The 24,950-nt window shown below is 43.8% G+C and overlaps 1 protein-coding gene across 1 annotated transcript; it reads left to right on the top strand.

Annotated features, from left to right (window-relative positions):
- Positions 1 to 5,758: 5,758 nt before the first annotated feature.
- kcnk6 (potassium channel, subfamily K, member 6) lies at positions 5,759 to 23,858 on the top strand. The gene is made up of 3 exons (XM_030744725.1): positions 5,759 to 6,074; positions 15,336 to 15,728; positions 22,570 to 23,858. Exons 1-3 carry the CDS (start codon positions 5,759 to 5,761, stop codon positions 22,809 to 22,811), a joined length of 951 nt encoding a protein of 316 aa, XP_030600585.1. The 3' UTR covers positions 22,812 to 23,858.
- Positions 23,859 to 24,950: the final 1,092 nt, after the last annotated feature.

The raw sequence follows: 24,950 nt of genomic DNA on the forward strand, positions 1-24,950 counted from the left end.
CAGGTCGATCTAACCCACCCCTAATTTTTTTATATTTTGCTATGAAAACAGAAAGAGATGCAGTGATTTATTACAATATGGAAATACAGCATATAAGACAAAAACAGAGTTTGCAGTTCTGAGGAGCTTGAAAGTCAATATTTGGTGTGACCTCCTTCATCCTTCAGCTCAGGCTGAACTTTCTGAGGCAGCTTCCTGCAGTTTCTTTAAGCAGTCTGCAGGAACACTTCTCCAGGCTTCCTGAAAGACATTCAAAGCTCTTCTTTGGATGTTCCTGTCTTTAGTTCTGTCCTCTGCCTCGTCCCACACTGCTTCAGTAATGCTGAGATATCTCTGGGGAGGCTGATCCATGTCTGACCATTGCCTGTTTTTCTATCCGGGTGCTTTTACTGCATCAGCAGTGTGTTTGGGATCAGGCTGAAACATTAAGCTGTTGCCAGTCAGATGCTTTCCAGATGGTGCTGCATGGTGGATCAAAGTCTGATGGAACTTTTATGTGTTTATAATTCCATCAATTTTAATGAGATCTCCAACACCTCTGACTGAACTGCAGCCCACACCATGACAGAGCCGCCACTATGTTTGGCTGCAGCCTCTCACTGTTGGACCTCTCTGCTGACCTCCTCCGATGATCATATGAACCAAAGTTTTCAACTTTGGATTCATCGCTCCATCAGACCCGCTGCCACTGATGTTCAGTCCAGTTCTTCTGCAATGTGGCAGACCTCAGCCTTTTCTCCCCATTTCCTTAAGAATGGCTTCCTTCCACTGAGACCATCTCTGATGAGGCTTCATGAACAGCAGATGGATCAGCTGGTGGTCCAGATGCATCTCTCAGCTCCTGTGTCAGGTCTTTGCTGGATTTCTTTTTCCCTAGAAGGACATCACTTTCAGAAAGTCAGGCCAACCACTTCTTTTTATTTTTGTCAACATTTTTTCCCAAAATTGTCCAGAGTCCCATAAAATGCTATTTTATGCTGTCAAACGATGTCATCTTTGTCATTTTTCATAGATTCATATAAACAAATGAGAACAAATCATGTGTGTTTGTGACAGCCTGTACCTAATTTAAACTGGTTCCTACATCTCCCCACTCTGTGACAAGTGTAACTGCATGTAGTAGTTTGTAGCTGCTTAAATGACAGGGGACCTATTTGTCACGGTTCGGGCTGTGGCCAACGAGGTGGAGGACCCCAGTGCAGGACTCGTAAGGCGAGGAGCTTAATAATCCAAACTTTTATTAACAAAACATTGCGAGAACCAGGAGCATAAACGTAAACATGAACGTAGAGCATAGACATAAGCACACAGCGGGAAAAAAACCAATGATAAACTGACGACACGACAATGACCTAAACAACAGAGACCTTAAATACACAGAGACATAATGAGGGAAAAGGGAAACAGGTGACAACACAGGTGAACGAAATACACTAACGAGACAAGGGGACGTAAACCTGAACATGAGAGCTGAGTGAAGCTGACACCCCACCCACGTGAAAACTTCCAGCAAATAGATTAGTGCTCCGTTTGTGCTGGTTTGTGCCGTTAAAACTGGCGTTTGTGCTGCTTTCATTTTTGAGTTATTAAAAATTATTTTTTAGGTCATCCAAAGGTCACCATCCCCCCATCATGCTCCAAAACAAACCAGAGTGGTCTACTTTTTTAGTGCTTCGTTTGTGCCGATAAAACAAGCATTTGTGCTGCTTTCGTTTCGGAGATATTATGAATTATAATTTTGGCCAATGATGCCACCCCCCCCCCCAAAAAAAAAAACATTTATTCAGAACGTGTGTAAAAATATAGTAAAAAATAAAGTTATTTACAACTATTCTGATTAAAATGCAGGAAAGGCCTCAGGTGTTTTTCAATCAGGACTCACATTAAGATGCTACACAAATTATGTATGCCACCTCAAAAAAAGAGTTTTTATCCTCCTGAGGGGCCCATCACAGGCAAAACGTGCCAGCAATGTTGGCTCTTTTAACACTTTTTCACCTGTTCCTGAGGAGTCAAATGCACCACGTTACCGATAATTTCCTGATTGGTTGATATGGTGCATTTTTCCACCAATAGGAAAGGGATTGTCGGGAATTATTTTGTTTTTATCAGCAAGCACTTCCTGTTAGCGAAACTGCCGTTTTTGCAGTTTATTTCTGCACAAAACGCATAATCGAAGGTAAGCACAGTATACAGGAAAAAGCATGGCGTAAATTATTGGGCATAGCTCTGGTACCTTGCCCAAAACCTGACATGGTCTGCGACCACTATGATATATGATTCTTAGATGGCAAAGTATGATGAATTTTACCTGTGGTGATTTATGGAAACATTTTAGTTCGAGATGCTTTTTCCCCCGTTTTGTTGTGACCATATAGCAGTGTGGGGAAAAAAGCATTTCATTTTTTGATATCAGAATGTTCAATTGTTAACATAAAGTTAATTTTCCAAATCAGAAGTGTTTGTTCTTCTTTGAAAGTTTAATGTATATTACATTTTCAAAGAGTGACTTGGTTATGCGTGAGCTTAGAAGTCATGGTTCATTATTTCTCAATTAATTAGAATAGAAATCCTTTATTGCTCCATAATAGTGAAAATTGGGTGTGCCAGCAACAAACCATAAGGCAATGAAAGTGTACATGTTCATATATCACTACAAGAGTAGAAAACATACCAAACTCACTAAAAGCTATAAGAAACAAACAGTAAAAAAGTTACAAAAAGGCTGAATAGGATTTACAGTAAAGGAGTGGAAAAATACAACACTGTGCTGTTATCAGAAAGGTATAGGCTATATATACACACATTAAATTAGACGTGCAGAATATCAGGTGACAACATTTATGTAAACACTTGATCAGATAAAAACTGTAAGGAAGGATCTGCAAAAACGTTCATTTGTCCACGTAAAGTGAAGCTTCACTTAGGCTGAAGGACCTCTTCAGTTCAGTTCCTGCTGTGGTGGAATGTTCCCTTTTCTACACGCATGTGGAACCTCCACTGAATAGAAAGGCACAGAACACCAGAAACAAATTATTCTACAGCAAACATTTCTCTGAAAAAATCCATATATCAAGAAGGTGAGTGGTAGACAATTTAACCAAAAAGAAAAAAGGTGTGTGTGTGGGGGGGGGGGGATAAAACACACACACAAAAAAAAAGAAGTTGAAAGAGAAACAACACTTACCAAATTTCCTGCGTTGACAACATCCGACAAATTCACACTGACTGAATTGATGACAAGAAACACAAACACAACCGAAGGATAACCAGAACATTAATTGCAGCCTGCAGCAGGTGATTCATTGTCTTCTAATTAGGTGAAGTCATATGATCGGCTGACAGTAAACACTGACTGGTAAGCAGCACAAAAGAATTAAAGTAAAACTAGATTTTGTTGATATATTTGGAAAAATCTCAAAGTTGAAAATTTATCAGACAGTATATTGTTATCCAAAATTAACACATAACCCTTGAGCGACATTTTGGTCCACACTCCATACCATTCGGTGACGGTAATCCACCAATTTTCTTGCCCACCATCAATAAACTAAATAAAAAAGGAAGAAGAAAGCAGCACAAACGCTTGTTTTAACGACACAAACCAGCACAAACGAAGCACTAAAAAAGTAGACCACTCTGGTTTGTTTTGGAGCATGATGGGGGGATGGTGACCTTTGGATGACCTAAAAAATAATTTTTAATAACTCAAAAACAAAAGCAGCACAAACCAGCACAAACGGAGCACTAACCGTTCAATCTATTTGCTGGAATTTTTCACGTGGGTGGGGTGTCAGCTTCACTCAGCTGAACACGAGGCACAATGAACACAAGGTCATCAAAATAAAACAGGAAGTGACCTAACCAAATACATTCAGACTTAACACCGAGAGACTGACACACAGAGGGAATCAGAACCTGACCAACAAAACACAAGACATGAGACAAGGGAGAGACACTAAGAGAAACACAGGGAGAACTAAACCAAAGGGAACCTAAACACAGGTTTAGGTTAGCAGGTTTTACAGGCTGTTTTTATCATCTACACAACAAGACTTTTCTCTGCTGATCAAAATACTGAGTCTTGCTTTCAGAGTCACAAAGTGACATGTGGGCTAAATGTGTGGAAGGGTGTGGGCTTCCTCTGAGCCCAAAACACGCTGCAGAAAAGCAAAAACACTCTGGCCTGAAACATACAGAAGCCCAGTCTTACACAGGGAATGGAAATAAGACCATTTTGGCAGGTGAAGAAAGTGCTTCATAAATCAATGGAAATAATACCATAATGTTTGGGAGGGGGCAACATGCCCACCAAAGGGTTCAGTCTGAGACCCTGGATAAGTTTGGAAGACTGGACATAAAATTAGAAATTTGTGTTTAGTTTACACATCACATCATGAGAACAGTTGTCTGAAGTGTTAATTTAATGCAAGTCAGAGCTGTGAATCATTTCAGCTTCACAGCCATCTGTGGTACCACACAGACTGTCTGTGATTCAGACAGAAGCTTCTCTCTAACAACTGTACGCTGAATGTGGAAACACTGGGACACAATTAAGACTGTGCTTCTGGAGGGTTTTAATACATCTGAAAGGACAGATTTCCACCGGTCTAATGTCCATTCCTCGTGTTCCTTGGTCCGAGCCATTCTCCTCTTTGTCCTTCCTTAGAAGTGACGTCTTTGCAGCACTTTGACCATAAAGTCCAGATTCACGCAGTCTTCTCTGAACAGCTGATGTTGAGATGTGTGTGCTACTTGAACTCTGTGAAGCATTTAGGTGGGCTCTTATCTGGGCTGCTGTTAACTTTCTGAGGCTGGTAACTCTGATGAACGTATCCTGTTACAGAGGGAACTCGTGGTCTTCCTCTCCTGGGGCGGTCCTGATGAGAGCCAGTTTCATCAGAACCTTTGATGGTCTTTGTGGCTCCACTTGAGGAAACTTTCAAAGCTCTTGAAATTTTTCAGACTGGCTGACCTTCATTTGTTAAAGTGATGATGGACTGTGGGTTTTCTTAGCTGAGTAGTTCTTGCCATAATATGGATTAGAACATGACTCAAACAGGGCTATTCACTGTATAACAACTCTGCCTCTTCACAACACAACCGATGGTCTCAAACACATTAAGAGGGCAAGAAATTCAAGAAATTAACCCTTGACAGGTACAGCTGTTACCTGAAAGCCGTTCCAGGTGAGTGCCTCATAAAGCCAAGATGTGCAAAGCTGTCATCTAAGCAGGAGGAGCCTACTGTGAAGAATCTAAAATATAAAACATATTCTGGTTTGTTTAACACTTTCTTGTTTACTAAATAATTCCATATGTATTTATTTATAGTTTGGATGACTTTAGTATTAATCTGCAATGCAGATCATTTTTAAATGATGAAAAACCTCTTTTGACTGGTGCTGTATATGTGATATATATTCATACTTCAGAACATCGGTAGTATTTGTCAAGCTCTTCTTAAAGATAGGCATGATGAGTGCATGCTGGGAAAGATGGGATCATTTCAGTCCACAGTGTATCTTGTGATAACCTTATAAACGAATAAACGCACCTGGATCCAGGACGCACAGCGGACTCTGAGCTGGAAACTCCCTCCTGTGCCTGCTGTGGGAGGAGGATGCAGAGACAAGGAGGGGTTCCAGTTCAATTAGGACAGCCCCGAAAAGTTCTCACACAAAGAGGAAAAGGCAAACGTGAGCAGCAGAGAGGGTAGCCTCGGTCGGCAGATGTTCATCCAGAGCTAAAACAAAGACATGCGTTCAGCAGGCAGGTCATGGCTGCTGCTTACAGGTTTTATTCTGTTTTATGTCATCTACCTGCTGTTCGGAGCCCTGATTTTCTCCAGCATCGAGCGGCCGGTGGAAGAAAAGTTGCGACATGACATGGAAGTCCTGAAACGGGAGTTCCTGAACCAGAGCTGCGTCAGCGCCGCGTCCCTCGATGACTTTCTGCTCAGAGTGCTGGCAGCCAACAAGTACGGCGTCTCCGTCCTCGGAAACGTCTCCGTCACCTCAAACTGGGACCTGGCAGCGTCCATGTTCTTCGCCAACACCCTGGTCACCACTATCGGTGAGTGCGAACAAAAGTGTGAGGAAGCTCACCCGGTGGCGTCTGTGCACGCAGGGAAATCCCAACACTGTCACACATTAGAGCCCAGAGAAAGTGACCGAAGGAAGGAGTGTAGCTGTTCTGACTTTACATTGCAGACAAAAAACATGTTGAGCCAAATGCAGGTGATAACTTTCTGGAGTTATGTTGCCACGTGTTATGATTTTTCAGACAAGGCAACAAAATGCTTCCTCGGGAGGTTACTTCTTGTTAGTCTGTAACAAAAATTCCCAAACCTGAATGTACATCTTCATGTGGAAATTCCCGTATCATAGGATTTATTATGAAAGTTTGTTAATGAGAAAATGGATTTTCCCAGGACATTCTTGGGTTGGGTGTGAGCAGCTGCTCAGTCTGTAGTACCTGTACCTGACCGTGCAGCTGTGTGAGAGCAGAATACATCACAGAGGCTTTGGTGGGATCTGCCAGGTCGTCCACACTGGGCTCTTTGTTGTGTGCAGGTGAAAAAGCGACTCACTTACCTGCAGGTCCAAACTTTTAAAGCACACGGCACCAAATACATGTTCTGTAAGTGGAGGATGCCACAAAGTCACTGTTTTAGTTTCTTTGACATTCAAACAAACAAATCATATCAGAGGTAACGAGCAGGAACTTGGCACACTTTTTTTCCCAGCCTGTTGTGTCTGACAGCTTTTACAATCAGACTCATGATCTGCACTGTTTCCAAGAAGAACTCTATAAATTCTCTGTAAGGTTTTCTTTACTTTTTAATTTATTCATTTCTGTTATTATTCACACAAATGCGTGTGTAATATGATGCTGCCAGGTGGATGAAAAGAGTGAGAATGAGAAAATAGGAGAAATGAAGGGACAGGGGTCAGGTAGAAACATACAGCAGTTCACCAACTGCTGCACCTGTTAAAATAATAGCAAAGAGTATACACACACACACACACACACACAGCACCTGAAAGAGAGAGGAAAAAATGTGAAAAAACACAGATACACAAACTGTGTGTGTCTTTGTCCTGAACCATATTTAATAATGAGGGTGGGAATCTGCAGCAAAGCCCCCTGGGAGGCAGACGAAGAGAGACCCAGGGGACCGGGCTCGTCCGCAGCTCAGAAGGCCCGAGGCTGCACATCCCGATGGGAACTGCACATCCACCCCAGAGGAGGAAGGAGGGAGGCCCTAGTTGGAGCCCTTGAAGTGTGGACTCTGGGCTATTGCAGCACCTCCATTCTTTTCTTTGCCCTCTGGAGTCTGAGGCGTAGCCAGGGGCGTGGTGGCCCTCGGGAGGTTTCCCGAGCAGCCGTCGTTTCCAGGCAGAACCGGCCGTTTTTTTTTTTTTGTTTATTTTTCACCCAATTAAGCACTGCAGCGCTAAATCAGAATTTGCTGTCAAAATTAACACTGCAGCCCAGCCAGCACACCATTAGGAGAGGTGAAGGGCGAGACACCAGCTAAGGGGGGGCTGACAATCTTTTTTTCCCCCCTTTTGCTGCTCCGTTGTACGATCGGATAAAAGGCCTCTCCAAACCAAGCTCCTGGGCTGAATTTCAACCCCAGCCCGCCCCTGGGCGTAGCTGTTGGGTTTTTGGCACTGAGCAGTCTGAGGTTGGCGTGAGTTTACTGGGACGTCCTTTCCTGGGAAGATTGTGGAATTGTTACAAACGCTCCAGACTGGACTGCAGAGAGACCTGTGAACACATTATGAGTTGGTTTTCCAGTCCTGGACTAATAAACAAAATCAATGAAGACCTCCACTAAAAAAAAGTTAATGGTCTAGGACTGGCTTGATTCCTGTCTGGGAATCTCAGCCATAAAAAAAAAAAAAAAAAAGATTTTATCCCCAAAAATTTGTTTTTTTCTCAAAAAACATCAATCTACCCTTTGCAGCTTTAAAACTACAAGTTTATATCCTCGTGTTGAAAACATCCTGATAAGCTTTGCTGTGCACGTACCATCTTAAAACAACGCCCCTCATATTTAATCACATGAACTTGTGGGGAGCTCTCATCAGCTCCTCGGAGGAGCCTGTGGTTCAGAGGTACTCATTCATAGGCTGCTCTCAGAAGTTCCAGTGAAATTGTCATGTGCCCTTAATTTCACACATTTCCTGTTCAAACAGGATGTTGACTGTAAAGCAATGCATGGAAGGCCTGCCAGCACGATGTGGCTCAAAATGTTAAATAACAGGAAGGAAAGCTTGTTTGTCATAACATCTCATGTCTTTGATTACAGTTTCAGCCACATAATTAACCTCAGCTGAAAGAAAAATAAATGTTACCTAGAAAAACAGGCCTGACAGGAAGTCTGAGAGAGCAGATTTCTTTAAGCAGTCTTCAGGACGAGTTCTCCGGGCTTCTTGAAAGATGCTTTAAAGCTCTTCTTTGGATGTTTCTGCCTTTGTTCTGTTCTGTCAGGATGATCCCACACTGCTGTCCCCCAAATATTAGTGCTTTACAGGCTGAGATGAGTTCGATAAGGTGGTGGTGAAATTCTCCACTCAAACTAACTTGTGTGTGAAATGATGGACTTTAGTAGTTTTAGATCCTCCGTTGCCAAACTGTTAGCTATCCAATACTCCTTCCACAGGAAAAATGGGATGCAGCGTTTTCAGTTTGTGCCCCAAACTGTGGAACCGCCAAGCCAATTTATTTATAAAGCACTTTAAAAACAGCAAGCACGACCAAAGTGCTGAACAAGGAAAACAAGACAACAGTACACAAGGGAAGAGCAGATAAAAATAAATAAATAAAATAGGATAAAAGCAACAATAACATACATAGTTTATCATGAATCAAATAATAAAACAGTATAAAATAACTAAGTAAAATAAAATACAAAATAAATACACAACTAAAATCAGCATCTCAAACCTGGTCAAAAGCCAGGTGAAATAAGTGGGTCTTAAGAGAGGTTTTAAAAGTTGTCAGTGAGGAGGCCTGTCTGATATGCAATGGCAGCGAGTTCCATAGTTTAGGGGCTGCCACCCCAAAGGCTCTGTCCCCCCTAAGCTTCCTCTGAGTCCTCGGCACGTCCAAGAGCAGTTTATCAGCTGATCTGAGCGAGCGGGAAGGGGAGAGTAGGTGCAGTAACTCGGAGAGGTACGATGGGGCGAGACCATTTAAAGGCTTAAAAACAAATAAAAGGATTTTAAAAATGAACTCTAAAATAAACAGGCAACCAGTGCAATAAAGATAAAACAGGGGTAATGTGCTCCCTCTTACGTGTTCCAGTCAAAAGCCGTGCGGCGGCATTCTGGACCAGCTGAAGACGAGCCAATGAGGACTGGTTTACGCCAATATACAAAGAGTTACAGTAATCCAGCCGGGACGTAACAAAGGCGTGGATTACTGCTTCAAGATGATTTTTCAACAAGATGGTTTTAATCTTGGCGAGCTGTCTCAGGTGAAAGAAACTGGATTTCACCACAGCAGTGATCTGACCCTCCAACCTAAGACTCTCACCCATCTTAACTCCCAGATTTGTGACCATGGGTTTTACATACTGGGATAGAGGACCCAGATCCACAGAAGTTGGCACCCCAGTGACAACTGAACCAAAAACGATCGCCTCCGTCTTATTTTCATTAAAATGCAGGAAGTTCAAAGCCAACCAAGCTTTGACTTCATCGAGACACTTTGTCAAGGTCTGTATGGAGTTTGCATCTCTGTGTTTTAGGGGCATGTAAATCTGGGTATCGTCGGCGTAACAGTGGAAAGCAATTTTATGCTTTCTGAGAATAGAACCAAGGGGCAACAAATGTAGAGAAAACAGCAATGGTCCAAGAATTGAACCCCACACCACAAAGGAGCACAGGAAGATTTAAAATCATTTAAGCAGACAGTAAAAGTTCTCTGGGTCAAGTAGGACCTAAACCACTCTAGCGCTGTGCCCTGAACCTGTACACTGCTCGAGACCAGATATTAAAATATTGTGGTCCACTGTATCAAAAGCAGCTGTCAGATCTGAAAGAAGTAAAATCACACAGTCACCCACATCTGTGGCCAGGAAAATGTCATTAAAAACCCTTAGCAAGGCAGACTCAGTGCTATGAAGAGGCTTGAAGCCAGACTGAAAGACCTCAACGATATCATTTACGCCTAAAAAGGCTTTCACCTGGCTATACACGACCTTTTCCAGAATTTTAGAGAGAAATGGAAGCCTCGAAATAGGCGTAAAATTAGACAGCACAGTGGAATCCAGTCCAGGTTTTTTAATCAGTGGTAACACTGTCGCATGCTTAAAAGAATCAGGAACCGCACCAGAGGACAGGCTGCTGTTAATAAGGGCAAGAACAGCTGGGCCTAATACAGGAAAAGCCTCTTTAAAAAGCTCAGGTGGGATAACATCAACTGGGGAGCCTGAGGGCTTCAGGTGACCGACAGTCTCATTTAAAAAAGACAAAGTGACCGGCTCAAACTGCTACAATGCAGCAGGGGACAGAGACTGAGGGGTCAGAAGTGGGAGGTGGAATGAGAGCCTAACATTTTCCACTTTTGCCACAAAGAAATCTCGAAATTTTTCACAAGCCTCAGTTGAAGGCTCAGCACCGGTGGATTGAGGGACGTTCAAAACAGAGTCAATAATGTCAAATAATACACAGGCCGTGTGACTATTTGCCACAATAATATTTGACAAATACTCTCGTTTAGCATCTTTCACGGTTGCCTGATAGCGGCACCAGCAGTCCTTTAATATTTCGAAAGTCGCCTGCAGCTTGGCCTTTTTCGCTCAGCCTTTCAGCTTTCACGTCTCACAGCACGAGTTGTGTCGTTCAACCAGGGCTCGACTTTAGTCCTGGGCCTCCTGGGCTTCACTGGAGCCACTGTATCTAAAATAGACTGGCAGACGGAATAAAACCAGGTAGTGAGCACCTCTGTATTAGAGGACTCAGGAATGCCACCATCCAAACAAAAAGCGCGGAGAAACGTGCAGCAGTAGACGAGTTAAAAACACGACCACGTCGCGCCGGAGCGCGAGGTTTAACAACGTTACAGGTAAGATCAACTAACACAGGTGTGTGGTCTGAAAACACTGCGTCACAAACTGACAGGTTAGAAATAGACAAACCATACGTTAAAACTAGGTCCAGAGTGTGTCCACATTTTTGAGTGGGGTCCGACACCCACTGAGTAAAATTAAACGAGTCAATTAAATTTAAAAAGTCCTGAACCATCGGCTTATCGGGACAGCACACATGTATATTAAAATCTCCAATAAAAAGGGCTTGGTCATATTTAGGCAAAAATTCAGCTGATATTTCAGAGAAATCATTTATGAAATCCTTGTATTTATGTGGCCTGTAGATAACAGCGCACAGCACTGGGTGAGAGCGGCCCAGCTCAAATAGACCCACTTCAAAGCTTGAATATGAGGATGGAGGAGACAGCGGTTTACATTTAAACACACTCCGAAAGAGAGTCGCTATTCCTCCTCCACGGCCTGATGTCCGTGGGGAGTTAAAATAGCCACAGTCAGGCGGTAAAAGCTCCGAGAAAACACTGGACTCACCACCGTTCACCCACGTCTCGGTCACACAGAGGAAGTCCAGTGGTTTAGAGTTAAAAAATAATAAAAGTTTTGTTTGCAAGGGATCTGGGATTCACCAGACCAAACCTAACAGGAGCGGGTGGGACCGGGGCGCCGACGCTGCAGACATCCCGGCGGAGAAACCGCAGATTTCCCGGATTCACTCCAAGCTGCTTGGAACGGGGAGAGAGGCGGTGATGAGGCTGTGGTAGCTGGAACAAACCCTCCGAACCAACGACGGGCACCAACCAGGTGTAGGCAGGTTCCCTTAAGCAGGAGGAAGGAGGACGGGCATAGACCACTCCATGGGCAAAACGAGACCCTCTTCCTTCAGTAGGCCCGGTATGATGTACTAATAAGCAGGCCTTTAGCCGTACCAGTCTGCCGCTACGTCTTCCACGGGAACGATGGCGTTTTCTCCGGGGACGTAGAGCCTGAGTTCGCAGAGGTAGTCCGGGATCTCCGACAGGAATGGAGGTAAGGGTTTATGGTCACCATGAAGAGTTCACTTCTGCCCAGAGTAAAGATCCAGGAGCGTTTGACGATCGTAAACTAGCGGGGCACTAACGTAGGCACTTTGGGTAACAAGCCTTGATAGTAGTACAAACACAAGCAGGGCAGGTAGTGACAGACGGCAAGCCGAGCATACCGGCACCATCTTTGCTGACAATAGAGATGCTTACAGGCAGACAGACAGACAGACGCCTACCTTCAAATATTTCTGTATTTTCATGTGGTTTCCTCCCACGGTCCAAAGACATGCAGTTCGTGGGGTTAGGTTCACTGGTGGCTCTAAATTGCTCACAGGGGTGAGTGTGAATGGTTGTGTGTGTTAGCCCTGCGACCAGCCTTGAAATCATTTTTGAAGTTGGTGACTTGAGTCTGACAGTTTTGACTCAAACTACTCCAGCAGCCTCTGCAGGCTCCTGCACGCTGCTTTGCTCTCTCAGCAAACTCGCTGCTATAAAAGACACACGCGTGGTCACAGAAAAAAAAATGCAAATTCATGCATGAAGCGGAACACAAGAGCGCTTTGTGCTCAGGAGGAGCTAGCTGACACTTCCCTAAATGGCTCAGCTGCATTGTGATCTCACTGAGGTGTTTTTTACTTGACGGTACTCAGTTGAAGGGGAAAAAGAGGAAGGAGAAAAGAGTCACTACAACACACACACACATTCAGTGGAATTTGTTTTCAGCCTGCTTTACATCTCACTGCACATGTAGGTTTGAGCTGTGATGTTTAGTGCTTCCCTGACAGGTCTTTGTAATGTTTGTCAGTTAAACCTTTGGACAGAGCAAAGGGGGGAGGGGGGGGGGGGGGGGGGGGGGGCTTGTTGCTGGCAGCTGGTGTAGCTGTGACTGACATGATGAAATGTTGCACTGTGCATGTCAACTCACTTTGAACTGGGTAATTGTCAGATGTTGAACACCACACAACGTCACCTGAGTCACTTTGACATCTATGGATCACTGATCATACCCACTGTGCACTCACCCAGAGACACAAGGCTGCTAAATGGACACAAACGTGTAGAAGATAAGAGAGAAAATGACTTTTAAAGATGCAAATCAAACACAAAGAGTCCTGCTGCACATCAACAGGAAACGGTACTTCCTGTGCCATTTGCAGCTGTCTGGACCACTATAATCCCAGCTGTGTGTGTGTGTGTGTAACGTTGGCTTCATCAGCCCTGAACCTGCGCTTGTTTCGACAGAAAACGCCCACTGAACTGTGTGTTAATGGCCTGCAGGCCTCGGTGTAACTGACGGGAGATGCTGTCATCATCTCAGCTCCTCTGCAGTCAAAGTGACATCGAGTCTTCGGTTTGAGATGAGAAACGTGTCGTGTTTTTGAAGCACGAGTTCACGACCCCTCGCAAAACAAAGCCTGCCTTCATCTCACCGGACACGAGTCTGCAGGTGCACGGCGGCACGGTGACATCAGCAGTGAGATCACGTTCAGGCCGCAGACGCGTCACGTTCAATAAAAACGTTTTGCACACTTCTGACTATCACACAGTTTTGTAGTTATACGCGTTGAAATCACACGAGCTGTGCAGAGCTACACCTATCTCACTATCTGAGCATTCCTGGGTTTTCCCTGCCCAGGAGCTTTGGGAATGGTGGCTAATGACGAGCAGGCGGATTCTGACAAAGACAACTTTGTACTAATCTCCTAAATGTGGCAGCACCTTTTAAACACGTCATCCAAATTTTTATAACCTCATTATGCTGGGATTGGATAATTACTTCATTACTCAGGAACGTTTGTCATGCTTTTACCGTCTAAATAAATGTTGTGTTAAACAAATGTTGTTGTAATTCACTTTTTGTCAAACAGCTGTGACCCAGAGGAGCTGCAGATGCCTGAGTGCTTCTGTACAACTGCAGTTTCAATGAAAGCTGTTTTCTGGCTTTTGTGTAGTAACCTGATGTTTTATGATCACGCACAGCAGATGGTGTGCTCTTTTGATCCAGTGTCCCACGATTTAAATGCACAAACCAGATATACAAGAACCCCTTCAACCCCACTGGCTGATTATTTGCACATGAAATTACACTGCGAAATGCTAATTCTGCACAGATGAAGGGTTTAAAGGCCGTCTGTGGAGCCACGACTCCTTTGTGGACTTATCTTTCTTTTTGGTAATGCTTCTTCAGTTAGCTGTTGTTTTGTTCCCATCCTTTTTTGTGTGGCTGTAAAGCTTTTATATCACAGATGAGACTGGCTTCAGCTCTGGAGGCACGTTTCTGTGGCAGTAGTTTCACTCCTGCCTGGTAGATAATCCCTGCAGGCAGGTGTGGCAGTATTCAGTGAGTAGCTTGTGCTCGGCGTATGCTGACTTTTACTGTCTTCCTACCGGCACCGGCACCCTGATCCTGAGTAAAGCTGCTGCTTTTCTGTGACTTTGGGCTGAAAAGTCTGTTACAGCCAGGTGCAGTAACTTTACCTGGAGCTCTCCTCCTCTGACTCTGGAACATCAATATGCTTGTGAGCACATTAACTTCTTTTTATGCTCTACAATCATCCAGCAGTCATTAATATTATAATGTTCCCTTTTTGCTAGAGTTGTTTGGCGCTGTATTGACTTGACTGCACGATCAGTTTGGGGGCTGGAGTTGCTGTTAATTAGATTTTGTTATACTCGCATCAGTGAGGTCAGGTTAAATAAGAGCCCATTTATAATGCAGTGCAGTTCAGCAACACCAGAAACCGCAGCTTGCAAAGTCATTATACAGCTGAATAACGCCACAAATATTTAAGTAAATTATGTTAAATTCATCAATCAAATGAGATTTTTTGAAGGACTGTTGGGCTGGTTTTAGCTAGTTTTCAGGCTCTGAGTGAGAGCTGATAAAGATGTGCTACATATACTCATCATTGGTGCAGCCTCAGTGACACAGGCCTGGAGAGCAGTCAGTGTAAATGGTTCTTATGTAGTGCTTTTCTACTCTCAAAGTAATTTATACAGCGTGTCTCATTCACCCATTCACATCTAACATTGGCACTGATGGACGCATCGGGAGCAACTCGGGGTTCAAATATGAAAATATTTCACTTATTTCTTCGGTTTCAAAGAACCTGGGGGAGGGGCTGTGTGCGAGGAGGCAAAGAGGGCACTGATGGTGTCGATGCTGCTGCTAATCCAAACGTAGTGTCCAGCATTATTCCAGCGTCTCTTATCTCACCTCTAAAACATATAATTTTTCTGTGCCTCCAGGTTATGGCCAAGCCACTCCTCTGTCCGACACTGGGAAAGCCTTTTCCATCTTCTACGCCTTGATAGGAGTTCCCTTCACCATGCTGGTGCTCACCGCCTGCGTCCAGAGGCTCCTGTACCCTCTGGTCCTCGCTCCGGTGAGCCTGCTGCAGCGTTCGGGCCTGGAGCCTCGCTCAGCCACTGCCTTCCACTTCATGCTGCTGCTGTTTTTGGTGGTGCTGTGCTTCTTCGTGGCGCCGGCGGCTATCTTCACCGTGGTGGAGGGTTCCTGGACGTTTTTGGACGGCATCTACTTCTGTTTCATCTCCCTGTGCACCATCGGGCTGGGGGATTTTGTGCCGGGGATGCAGTCTGGGCAAAAATATAGGCCACTGTATCTTGGTTCCGTCATGGGTGAGTTCATTTGATTTTGATAGACTAGAAATGCATTCATGCACTGCAGTCAGCTGAAGTGTAGCCACAAGCTTTTTTTTTTTTTTTTAATAGTTTTTCTTTTAATTTTTTGGTGCTTCTACTCATACAGACGTCACATTATTTTCAAGGACAGCAAATTTTCTGCTTCATTGTGTCTTTTAGCCTTTGTCATGTCAGATTTGCCTGTGATTAAAGCCTAACTCATTCAAAGTTAGCAGCTCATTATTTGAGTTCTGTGTGAAGGACTCGGGTCAGGTTTGCTGCAGATGTGATGTCTGTTCACACCAAGAGCCCACCCAGCAGTGAGAAGCTGACCATCCACAGTGCTGGGCTCACACACCTCTCCTGTATCAATCAGTCATACTTTATTAGATATATGTTGGTAGGCTGCGTGTTTGAAAAGAAGGTGTTGTCTCATCACAGCACAGTGACGCTCATATCAGTGCATGTTTGCCAAGCAAACATGCTTTAAATGTGCACGCCAACTTTCTTGGTCTCACAATAAATTTATAATACGGGAGAAAAAATAAAGCTTAACTTTCACTCTGACAGCCCTCTGCGGGAGGCTTAGATAACAGTATTCATGTGTAAAAACTGTTAATAACATAAGAGTTACACGTTGCATCTGCTGAGTCATCCTTTGTTCTTCCCCGAGGCCACACCGTTCTGAAGACGATCAGCCGGTGAAACGCATGATCGCAGCTGTTTGTTTGGTTCATGGCTCCTCGTGTACACGTGTGTGTTCTGCATGTCAGCCACTGCAGTGAGTGGATAAACACTAAAGTAGAACGTGGCCCACACTCGTCTGTTTTACAAAATCTGCACAGGAGATCTATGCAAATGTTTGCATTAAGGATGTCCTGCTGTGTCTGACCTTTGAGACCTTTTTGGACGAGTGGGTGCCTGTGCTGTTTGTCTTGTGCGTGTGGACAAGGATGTGCATCCCTGTGACACGACACACACGGTCCAGACAAAGTGTTTACTGTGTTTAATGCTCAAGTTTCACACAGTAACGTGCCATAAACTAACAGAGGCGAGGAAGAAGGCGGCTGTAAGACGGTAAACACGGATAGACTGATCCGTGCGCTGCAGTGTGTCGTGAATGTGAGCCTTTGTTCACAAGAAATCTCCACGTGTTGTTTGAACTGTGGTAGCTGCAGATGAGCAAACACATGTGAGCTGCGCTGATTTTTAACCAGAGCAACTCCTGTAAGTAAACAACCTGTGACACAAAGAAATGATACTTTTTAGCTTAATAAGTAACTTTAACATAAATTAAAATGTTTTTTTTTTTATTCCAGCATGATATAAAGGCAGTTGCATCAGTAGTGCTTTTATTTCTGTTACTGGTATTTCGCTATGATGGCTAAGAATATAGCTGAAACCCCACTGCACCTGTGCATCTGGGTAAATGACACACGTTGAGGTTGGTGTGGTTTCGTCCTGGGAGGGTCACACAGAGCTCTTACATGCCTGTAGAGCTGTGATGGGGCGCGGGTCCACCACAACATGTCAAACACCTGCACGGGCGCCGAGGGAGGGGTGGAAAACCAGCAGGGTCTCTAAAAACGTCATTAAAGAGAGAAAAACTGAGGTGGGAATGTTAAGATCGCTGTAGTAGAAATAAAGATTCAGTGCAGTGATGTGTGGACCGTACTGAAGGATTCCAGAGGAGGAACTTTATTTTTATAATGAGGCATATAGCAGAAGACACTTAACATCTCATATTTTGTCCTGCTGCTCTGGCGGCAGCAGAGGTTGACCTTTGCGGCCGTGTCTTCATTCTCACCTCTGATGTGAGAAGTAGCACCTCTCACTACCTTTTTCTCACTAGCACGTCAGGGTTGAGAGGTTGGCGGTTCCTCATAAATTGAATCTGCTCTTTGATTTTTATCTGTTGGCTTTCTGTAAATTGAAGTTCACTCTTCTGTGCAGCTCATTTGAAGTCGAGCTGACTTTGAGGAGAATCACATGAAATGGAAATAAAGTGATATCCGGAGCATCCGTGGCTTCTGATAGCAGTTTGTTCTTCTGTAAGTGCAGCAGCGCTCGGACTGTGAAGTGGGATCAAACATGGGCTGTGATTGCAGAGCAAATAACCCTGAAAGCTCTTCTTGTTAAGTGGTGTATCCACAGCAGCGTTGTGACAGAGAAGCTTCACCATCTGAGAAACAGGAAACAAAGAATGCTTGTATATATATATTTTTTTAATTAACTACAGTTTTATTTTCAGGATGGACTGTTTGCAAGTAACAGAGAGGGCTGATTTCATACATCTGACACACACGTTCACATTCGCCATATTTTACAACGCAGGTAGTTTGGCATGTCTGTAAAATAAGGAGGTGACCCTGATGGACAAGTCCTACTTTCCATCTGCATGTTAGTGCTCTCTGTGAGCATTTTAACACACTACTGTTAATGATGAGCTCAAAGCACCTCTGTGCCAAAGTAGAGCCTCGCAGGGCTGCAAACATGCACTGTGCATTATTAGTAAACGAGGTACGTGCTCTTAGTCTTTCCATAATGGAAACTGATTTTGTTTTTTATTTTATGTACAATATTATGCAGCAGGTGTTTGTCAGACGGCCGCACCAATAAACTTATAAAGAGAGAACATCAGGAAGCTCCGTGGAGCTTCGTCATTTCCTTGTTACCTGGAAGCAGGAGGCTGAAGGCATCAATGTCCAACAGTTCAACATGAAAACATTGATTCATTCGATGCTAGAAGTCATTCAAAGGTCACAAACCCGACGACAGTTTGTTCATGTTTGCTACACACTGCTAGCTCACTGTAAAGCAGTGGTTCAGGCTCTACAGGGGTCACAGCAGATGACCCCCCCCTCCCTGAGCCTGGTTCTGCTGGAGGTTTCTTCCTGTTTAAAGGGAGTTTTTCCTTCCCACTGTCACCAAGTGCTGCTCATAGGGGGTCGTTTTGACTGTTGGGTTTTCTCTGTATTATTGTAGGGTCTTTACCTTACAGTATAACGTGCCTTGAGGCAGCTGTTTGTTGTGTTTTGGTGCTACATAAATAAAATTGAACTGAATATTGTCGCTAACCGTTTTTTAGTGCGCACTGAGAGTGGACTGTAAAGATTCATCTTTAAAACTCGGCATCGATGCCTCTTTGTTTTTATCATTATCACATGATGGAGGTTATTTCCATAGTTGTGCTCTTGTTGTTCAGCTTCTTTGTGGGTGTCCTTTCAGTAATGGAGTCAGAGCTGGAGTGACCTTTCCGTCTAAAAGCAGCCTGGCTGCTGTTTTGCATGTCTGTGGGCTACAGTGAATATCTGACAGACACACACTGGGATGAATGAGGTCTGCTGAGTTTAGGAGTGGAGAAAAATGAGTGAATGCAGAATTTCACTTTCTTTACTTTTGCTCAGTACCCTCCAACAATTTAACTAAGACGGAAAATTCACCCTCCAATACAAACTTTTTATTTCTTTGCACGCCTTAATCTCACACATTTAAAAAAAATAAATAAATAATTGCATGTTCATTTGAGCTCAGTGGGATTCACTGAAAGTTGTTTTCCTTTGTGTTGCCTGCAGCTAATTCCTTGACTTCAGGTTGGAAGGAGGCCCAGCAGAGCAGCTCACAGGGAGCAGCTCTCAGGCTGCTTTATATAATAACAGTGTAGGTCGAGTTAGATTAACCCAAACAGCCCCTGGAGCTTCTGGAGAGGATTAGTGGCAGACTGCAGAAAGTCTCCACAAGCTCGTGTGGTTCCCCCAGCTGAAGGGCTGTGTGGGTAAAACAGAGAGGGGACCTGTTTATGAAAGCTGAAAAATGACTTTAGCTCCTCCCCTTTAATGTCCTGGCATGATTGCTATGTAGGTGCTACGCGAAGCTTTGCAGACACACATCTACATGCTGTTAGAAGTGCATTTAGCCACCTGGAGATTGTGTGTGTCTGTCAGTCAGTCATTCTAGAGTAAATGAAACCACAGTTGGGCTCTGGCTACAACCATCTGGTGAGGATGCCCGCTGGACACCTTGTAGGTGTGTCAGGCATCTCCTTCCAGTTGGAAGGAGACCCTCTCTGGGGGCAGACCCAGGACACACTGGATAAATATGTATTTTAGCTGGTTCAGGAACACCTTGGTGCCCCTCAGGAACACTAAACACTGTCACACTCAAGTAAAAAAACAGGACCTCAACCTCCTTGCAGCTAGGAAATCGATGGTTGCTGAACACGTTTTGTTTTTGTGTTTGTTTTTCACATTCGGCGTGCAACACGCTCAGCCTCTGGATAACCACTTTCAATTGCAAGGCGGTTGTATGGGTTGCTTGGTGGAAGGCAACCCGTCTCCAAACAGTCATGGTCTGACCGCAGTCCCTCTCACAGAGATTGCTGAAGGTTTGCAAATAATTGCTGTGGTGATGTTCACGTTTATAACAGTTAATCACAGTATTATCACACTCAGATTGTATGTGATTGCCAGCTTGATCCCCATTAAATCTCAAACTTATAGACTGATATTAGCGATGATTTCAGTCGGCTTTAACACACCTGTTGCTTTGGTGGTCGCAGACCTGATCCTCGAAGCAACCATTATCAAAGGCAATGAGATTGCAAGTTCAGTGCACACGGATGCAATAATTTTGGTCTCCTAGCGTGACTTTAGCATTAGACTAGTGTCAATGGGCTTGACTCATTAAAATGTAACTACATTCAAATGTTTGTGGTTATACCTTGGCTCTGACTGAAACCTCTTTGGGAGGTGTGAAAAATGCCCATATGCAGGAAAAACCCTTCCTATTAATAACTGTGCAGATTTCAAGTTAGAACAGCAGCCAGCTGCTGTTGCAGGGCTTTTCCACAGCACTGCTGGTACATACCCGGGACTCCCCTCAGCTGCTAGAGCTGAAGAAGCCTTTCAGATGAGGTGAGACGTCTTCAAGAACCCACAAAAGAAGCCTTTAACTCAAGAGCTTAAAGCTCCCACGACCTAACAGACCTGCAGGCACGCTGAAGGGTTAATCATTTGGGATGGAAGTTTAGTCCTTAAATTCAGCAGTTTCTGTTTTTAACTGTGATGAGTTTCATAATCTGTGAGATTCAAACTCTTAGACAAACTAATTCATATGAAACGTATGCCACCAAAGATGCTCGATTCAGTAATATGTAAGCTGTGTGCTGATTTCTCCTGCACCACTCTGACAGTAACAAGAACCTTGTCCTGAGAGAGGCTGCTGTTCAGAACCACTTAATGCACTCGTTACACAGTAAAACCACACAGATTTCTTTAAGGCGTGCACAAGAATCAGAGCAGAAGTAACAAAGGTTGAGCAGATTTTGTTTTTCTTTTCTGCCAACTTGAGGGCACTTTTGTCCTCCTTTTGGTTAGATGAATTTTAAAAAGTGTATTCAGACTCTTAGGCATTCATACAATAAGCATGCATCCATTTAAAAAAAAAATATTCTTTTTATTTACTAATAAATTTATATAGCTCAAATAAATAATATACTTGAAACTCTGCACATATTGTGTCACACAGCTATTTCTGGCTGAATGTAAGGTAAAGTCTACCAGCGCCCAAATGCTGTAAAGAGCTTTCCATGACTTCTTGTAAGCTGACAGATTTAGTGTCACACCTGCAGTTTGGCTTTTTCTGACTTCACAGTTACATAATAAATGGTTCACCAATGCAGTCAAACAGAGAGGACCTAAAACATCTGTGGTTTCAGCTCATATTTACAGCCACAGCAGTGCCCACAGCTAGTCCTCTGAAAAGACTGAAGTCTAAATTAATCTCCAGTCAGATCTCATGAAAAACTCTTTGCCGACTGACAATTTTTTATTTTAGGGGGAAATTATACTGATCTTTCCGTTGCATTATTGTCCCTTAGATTTCGGTTCAGGATCCTTCGAGTGCCGTGGGATAGGCATTTTTCTGTACTCAGATCAGCCACAACATTAAATATTGATTAAGAATATTGCACATAGGTCTAATCCACAGGTAAAAGGGTAGCTGTTAGTGGGGGCTCATCCGGGATACCTGACTTCTGGCTCTGTTTAAGTTGGAGGATTTTGTAAATAGCCCTACGTTAGAGCAGTTTGATGCTTGCAGTAAGGATGACTGGTGTGCATTGGCTGCTCACTATGATATCCCAGACGAGCCCCCAATTATGTTACAACCCTTTTACCTGAAAGGTCTAGGGCTCACGGAGCGTATAACATGATACACTGGCAAACCACAAAACCACTTGGCCTCGTGTACAGTTGACTTAATGTCACTGAGTTAACTTAAACACTTGAAGAGTAAACAGCCTGAGTCCAGCAACCACATACGTCTGAGCCCAATGGCCAAATGGCAGGGAGCACTTGCTGCTGGAGCCATGTATGCAGTCTCTCAATGACCACGATGCTGTTCAGCTGTGGCAGTCGGGCAGGAAACACCTAACACCTAGGAGAGCAGCTCTCTTTCAAAAAGAGGCCAAAAGGTCAGTGGCCATGACAGCAGCACTAACACAGAACTTCTCAGGCCTTTTGTCATGTTCCTGAGTTTGAGGGGGGGCTCCGAGATGCCTCGCCGCGATCCACGATAGGATCTCTGTCCTCATCCAGTGTAGCTGTGGAGTTTACAGCCTCAGGGGCAGCAGTGTTGATGTTCAGCATTGATTTCTAATAAAAGTAGTATGATTTAACTGTTTGGAGGATGTAATGACACACCTCAACCACATTTAAGACACCACCACCACCCAGAACATCCTGATTTACTCGGTATGTCAGTGTCTGGTAATTTTATTTTGCAAAATGTATGAACACGTTGAACACATCCCTGCCTTCCCTCCTGTCTTTCTTTCCAGTGTACCTGTTTTTGGGTCTGATGATGATGTACCTGCTGCTGCGCACCTTTCACAAGCTGTCCGACATACACGGCCTGACCACCTTGCTGCAGCTGCCACGCTGTGAGGACTCGGACTCGGATGAGGACAGAGATCCCATCGTGGATCGCGGCGAGGCGTCTCAGAGCCAGACAGAAAAGGCAGCCAGCAGGCCCCTCGAGCCAGGATCGCAGGTCTCCTACAACACCATCAGCAAAGGCTGAGCCGTGGGGAGGCGGAGAAAAGGGAAAGCAGCAGCATCTCTCACAGTCCCTACACCTTGAACCGGTGCTGGAGCACGAGGACTTGGTGGGCTGAATCTGAAATCTTGTCTGTTTTTCTCTTGTTAATTTTTTTTTTTCCTTTTCAACTCATTTAAAACATCCAGTGAGGAGGACGTCTGAAAGAGGACTGAGATGAGTTTTAAGATTCAGTATTTGTGAGAGGGACCACCAAAGAGCTTAGGAGTGCTGCACACAGGTAAGGACTCTCCTAACAGGGCTAAAAGGAACACATTTCCTCTTACACACCAGTGTAGCTGTGGAGTTTACAGCCTCAGGATTGCACACGATGGGCTTCAACCTCAAACTTTTTTTGCAGTTTATTATTATGATTTTTTTTTCCTCTTTGCCTCTTGCTTTTCTGCCACAGGTTTGGGTTGCTTGTACAGGACAAACAAATACTGTCTTTAATGTAATTGTGCTTAAGCTGAATGTAATATTTCTCTAGCTTTGTGTTTTTATGTGGGCGCATTCATTATCTCCTTCCTGCTCACACACCTCCCACCTGTCCCATCCAGTCACGTTTGTAGCGGCGATCAGATCGTTAAAGCTCGAGTTCATTACCTCAGATTAATTATTTGAAACTGTGTGAGCTTTAAGTGGAGTCTTGTAAAAGTAGCAGCCTTTATGTGGGTCAGTCATGAAGCTGAGCAGTGTACCTCTTGCTTTATGGCGCTGCCCTCTAGCGTCTGTTCATATGTATTGCAAAATATCAATACAAATACACCTTTGAAACTGCAACAAACGTATGAACAGGAGGAACAGGAAGGAAAATGACACCAACTAAATGAAATGAAGTGTTTAATGTGATGAATAATTTTAAAAGAAACTGGAGACCTGTCTACATCTGTGATTTCTGACCATCAGAGAAACACTTGAAATGCACTTTAATGTTCACGTCAGTTTTACCATTAAAGTCAAATGATTAGTGAAGTTATCAGATACTGTAAAATAAGTGTGTGTTGTAGTAAAATGTAACTTGTATTCACATTGGACAATTGTAAATTAAAGAAACTTTGTGATGTCATGTTTGTCTTTTTATTCTTCAGTTTGTACTGTTACAGTGCAGCATGCTCGTAGTAAATGACGTCAAACGCTTATGTGGAAATAATCGCTTTGACTCAAAAGCTCCATCTTATCTCAAAGACCTCATAGTACCATATCACCCCAACAGAGCACTTCTCTCTCAGACTGCTGGCTTACTTGTGGTTCCTCGGATACTTAAGAGTAGAATGGGAGGCAGAGCCTTCAGCTTTCAGGCCCCTCTTCTGTGGAACCAGCTTCCAGCTTGGATTCAGGAGACAGACACCCTCTCTATTTTTAAGATTAGGCTTAAAACTTTCCTTTTTGATCAAGCTTATAGTTAGGGCTGGATCAGGTAACCCTGAACCCTCCCTGGACCTCTTTTTTGGGTTTTGGTGCTACATAAATAAAATTGAATTGAATTGAAAGACTAGCAGTGGACTGCCTTTGAACACCCTGAGAAGCTGCTAAAGTGAAGTGCAGACCCCCCCACCCCGTCCACATGTTCATTGTGCTTAAATGCAAAGCTATGGCTTACCTGCATCCTGCATAGCTTTTATGACTACATCTGTTTTTGAACACTACTTAACAGGCTTAGCAAATAAACGTAGCTTTTAATAATAAGTATAATAATTATAATCATTGCTGGTTTGGCATCACTAAGTGTTACCTGTTGGAAAAGTAAGGACGGTAATGAGGAAGAACTGAAAACTTCTCGCTGCATGGGGACAAAGATCAGCTGGAGGAACTGAAGACTGATGCCTCCAAAAGATATTGAGATATTTGGTATAAGCAGGAGCAGCAGATCAGCAGAGTGAGGCTGCAGGAGGGAAATCTGAAGAAAGGAGATGAGCAGCAGAAGTCAAGTTTGGCACCATGCTGCTTCTGGCCCTTTTGTCAGTCACCACAGGTATCACATGCTAAATTAATGAACAAAAATTTTCATTTTTTAACCTAATTTTGGATATTTAGTCATGTTCAATAAAAGAAATGTGCTTTGAGAGGCTTTAACACTTTGCACAGATCTGACTTGAATGCAGTTAATTTGAGGCTAATTGC

The sequence above is a fragment of the Archocentrus centrarchus genome, chromosome 13 (assembly GCF_007364275.1).
Source record: "Archocentrus centrarchus isolate MPI-CPG fArcCen1 chromosome 13, fArcCen1, whole genome shotgun sequence".
Taxonomy (NCBI): Eukaryota; Metazoa; Chordata; class Actinopteri; order Cichliformes; family Cichlidae; genus Archocentrus; species Archocentrus centrarchus.

What these genes read in the sequence shown, in the direction of transcription:
- kcnk6 (XM_030744725.1), top strand. Translation starts at nt 5,759, where the DNA reads ATGCGTTCAGCAGGCAGGTCATGGCTGCTGCTTACAGGTTTTATTCTG. An exon ending in CACCCTGGTCACCACTATCG is followed by an intron (nt 6,075 to 15,335) that starts GTGAGTGCGAAC and finishes CTGTGCCTCCAG; the next exon opens with GTTATGGCCAAGCCACTCCT. An exon ending in GTATCTTGGTTCCGTCATGG is followed by an intron (nt 15,729 to 22,569) that starts GTGAGTTCATTT and finishes CTTTCTTTCCAG; the next exon opens with TGTACCTGTTTTTGGGTCTG.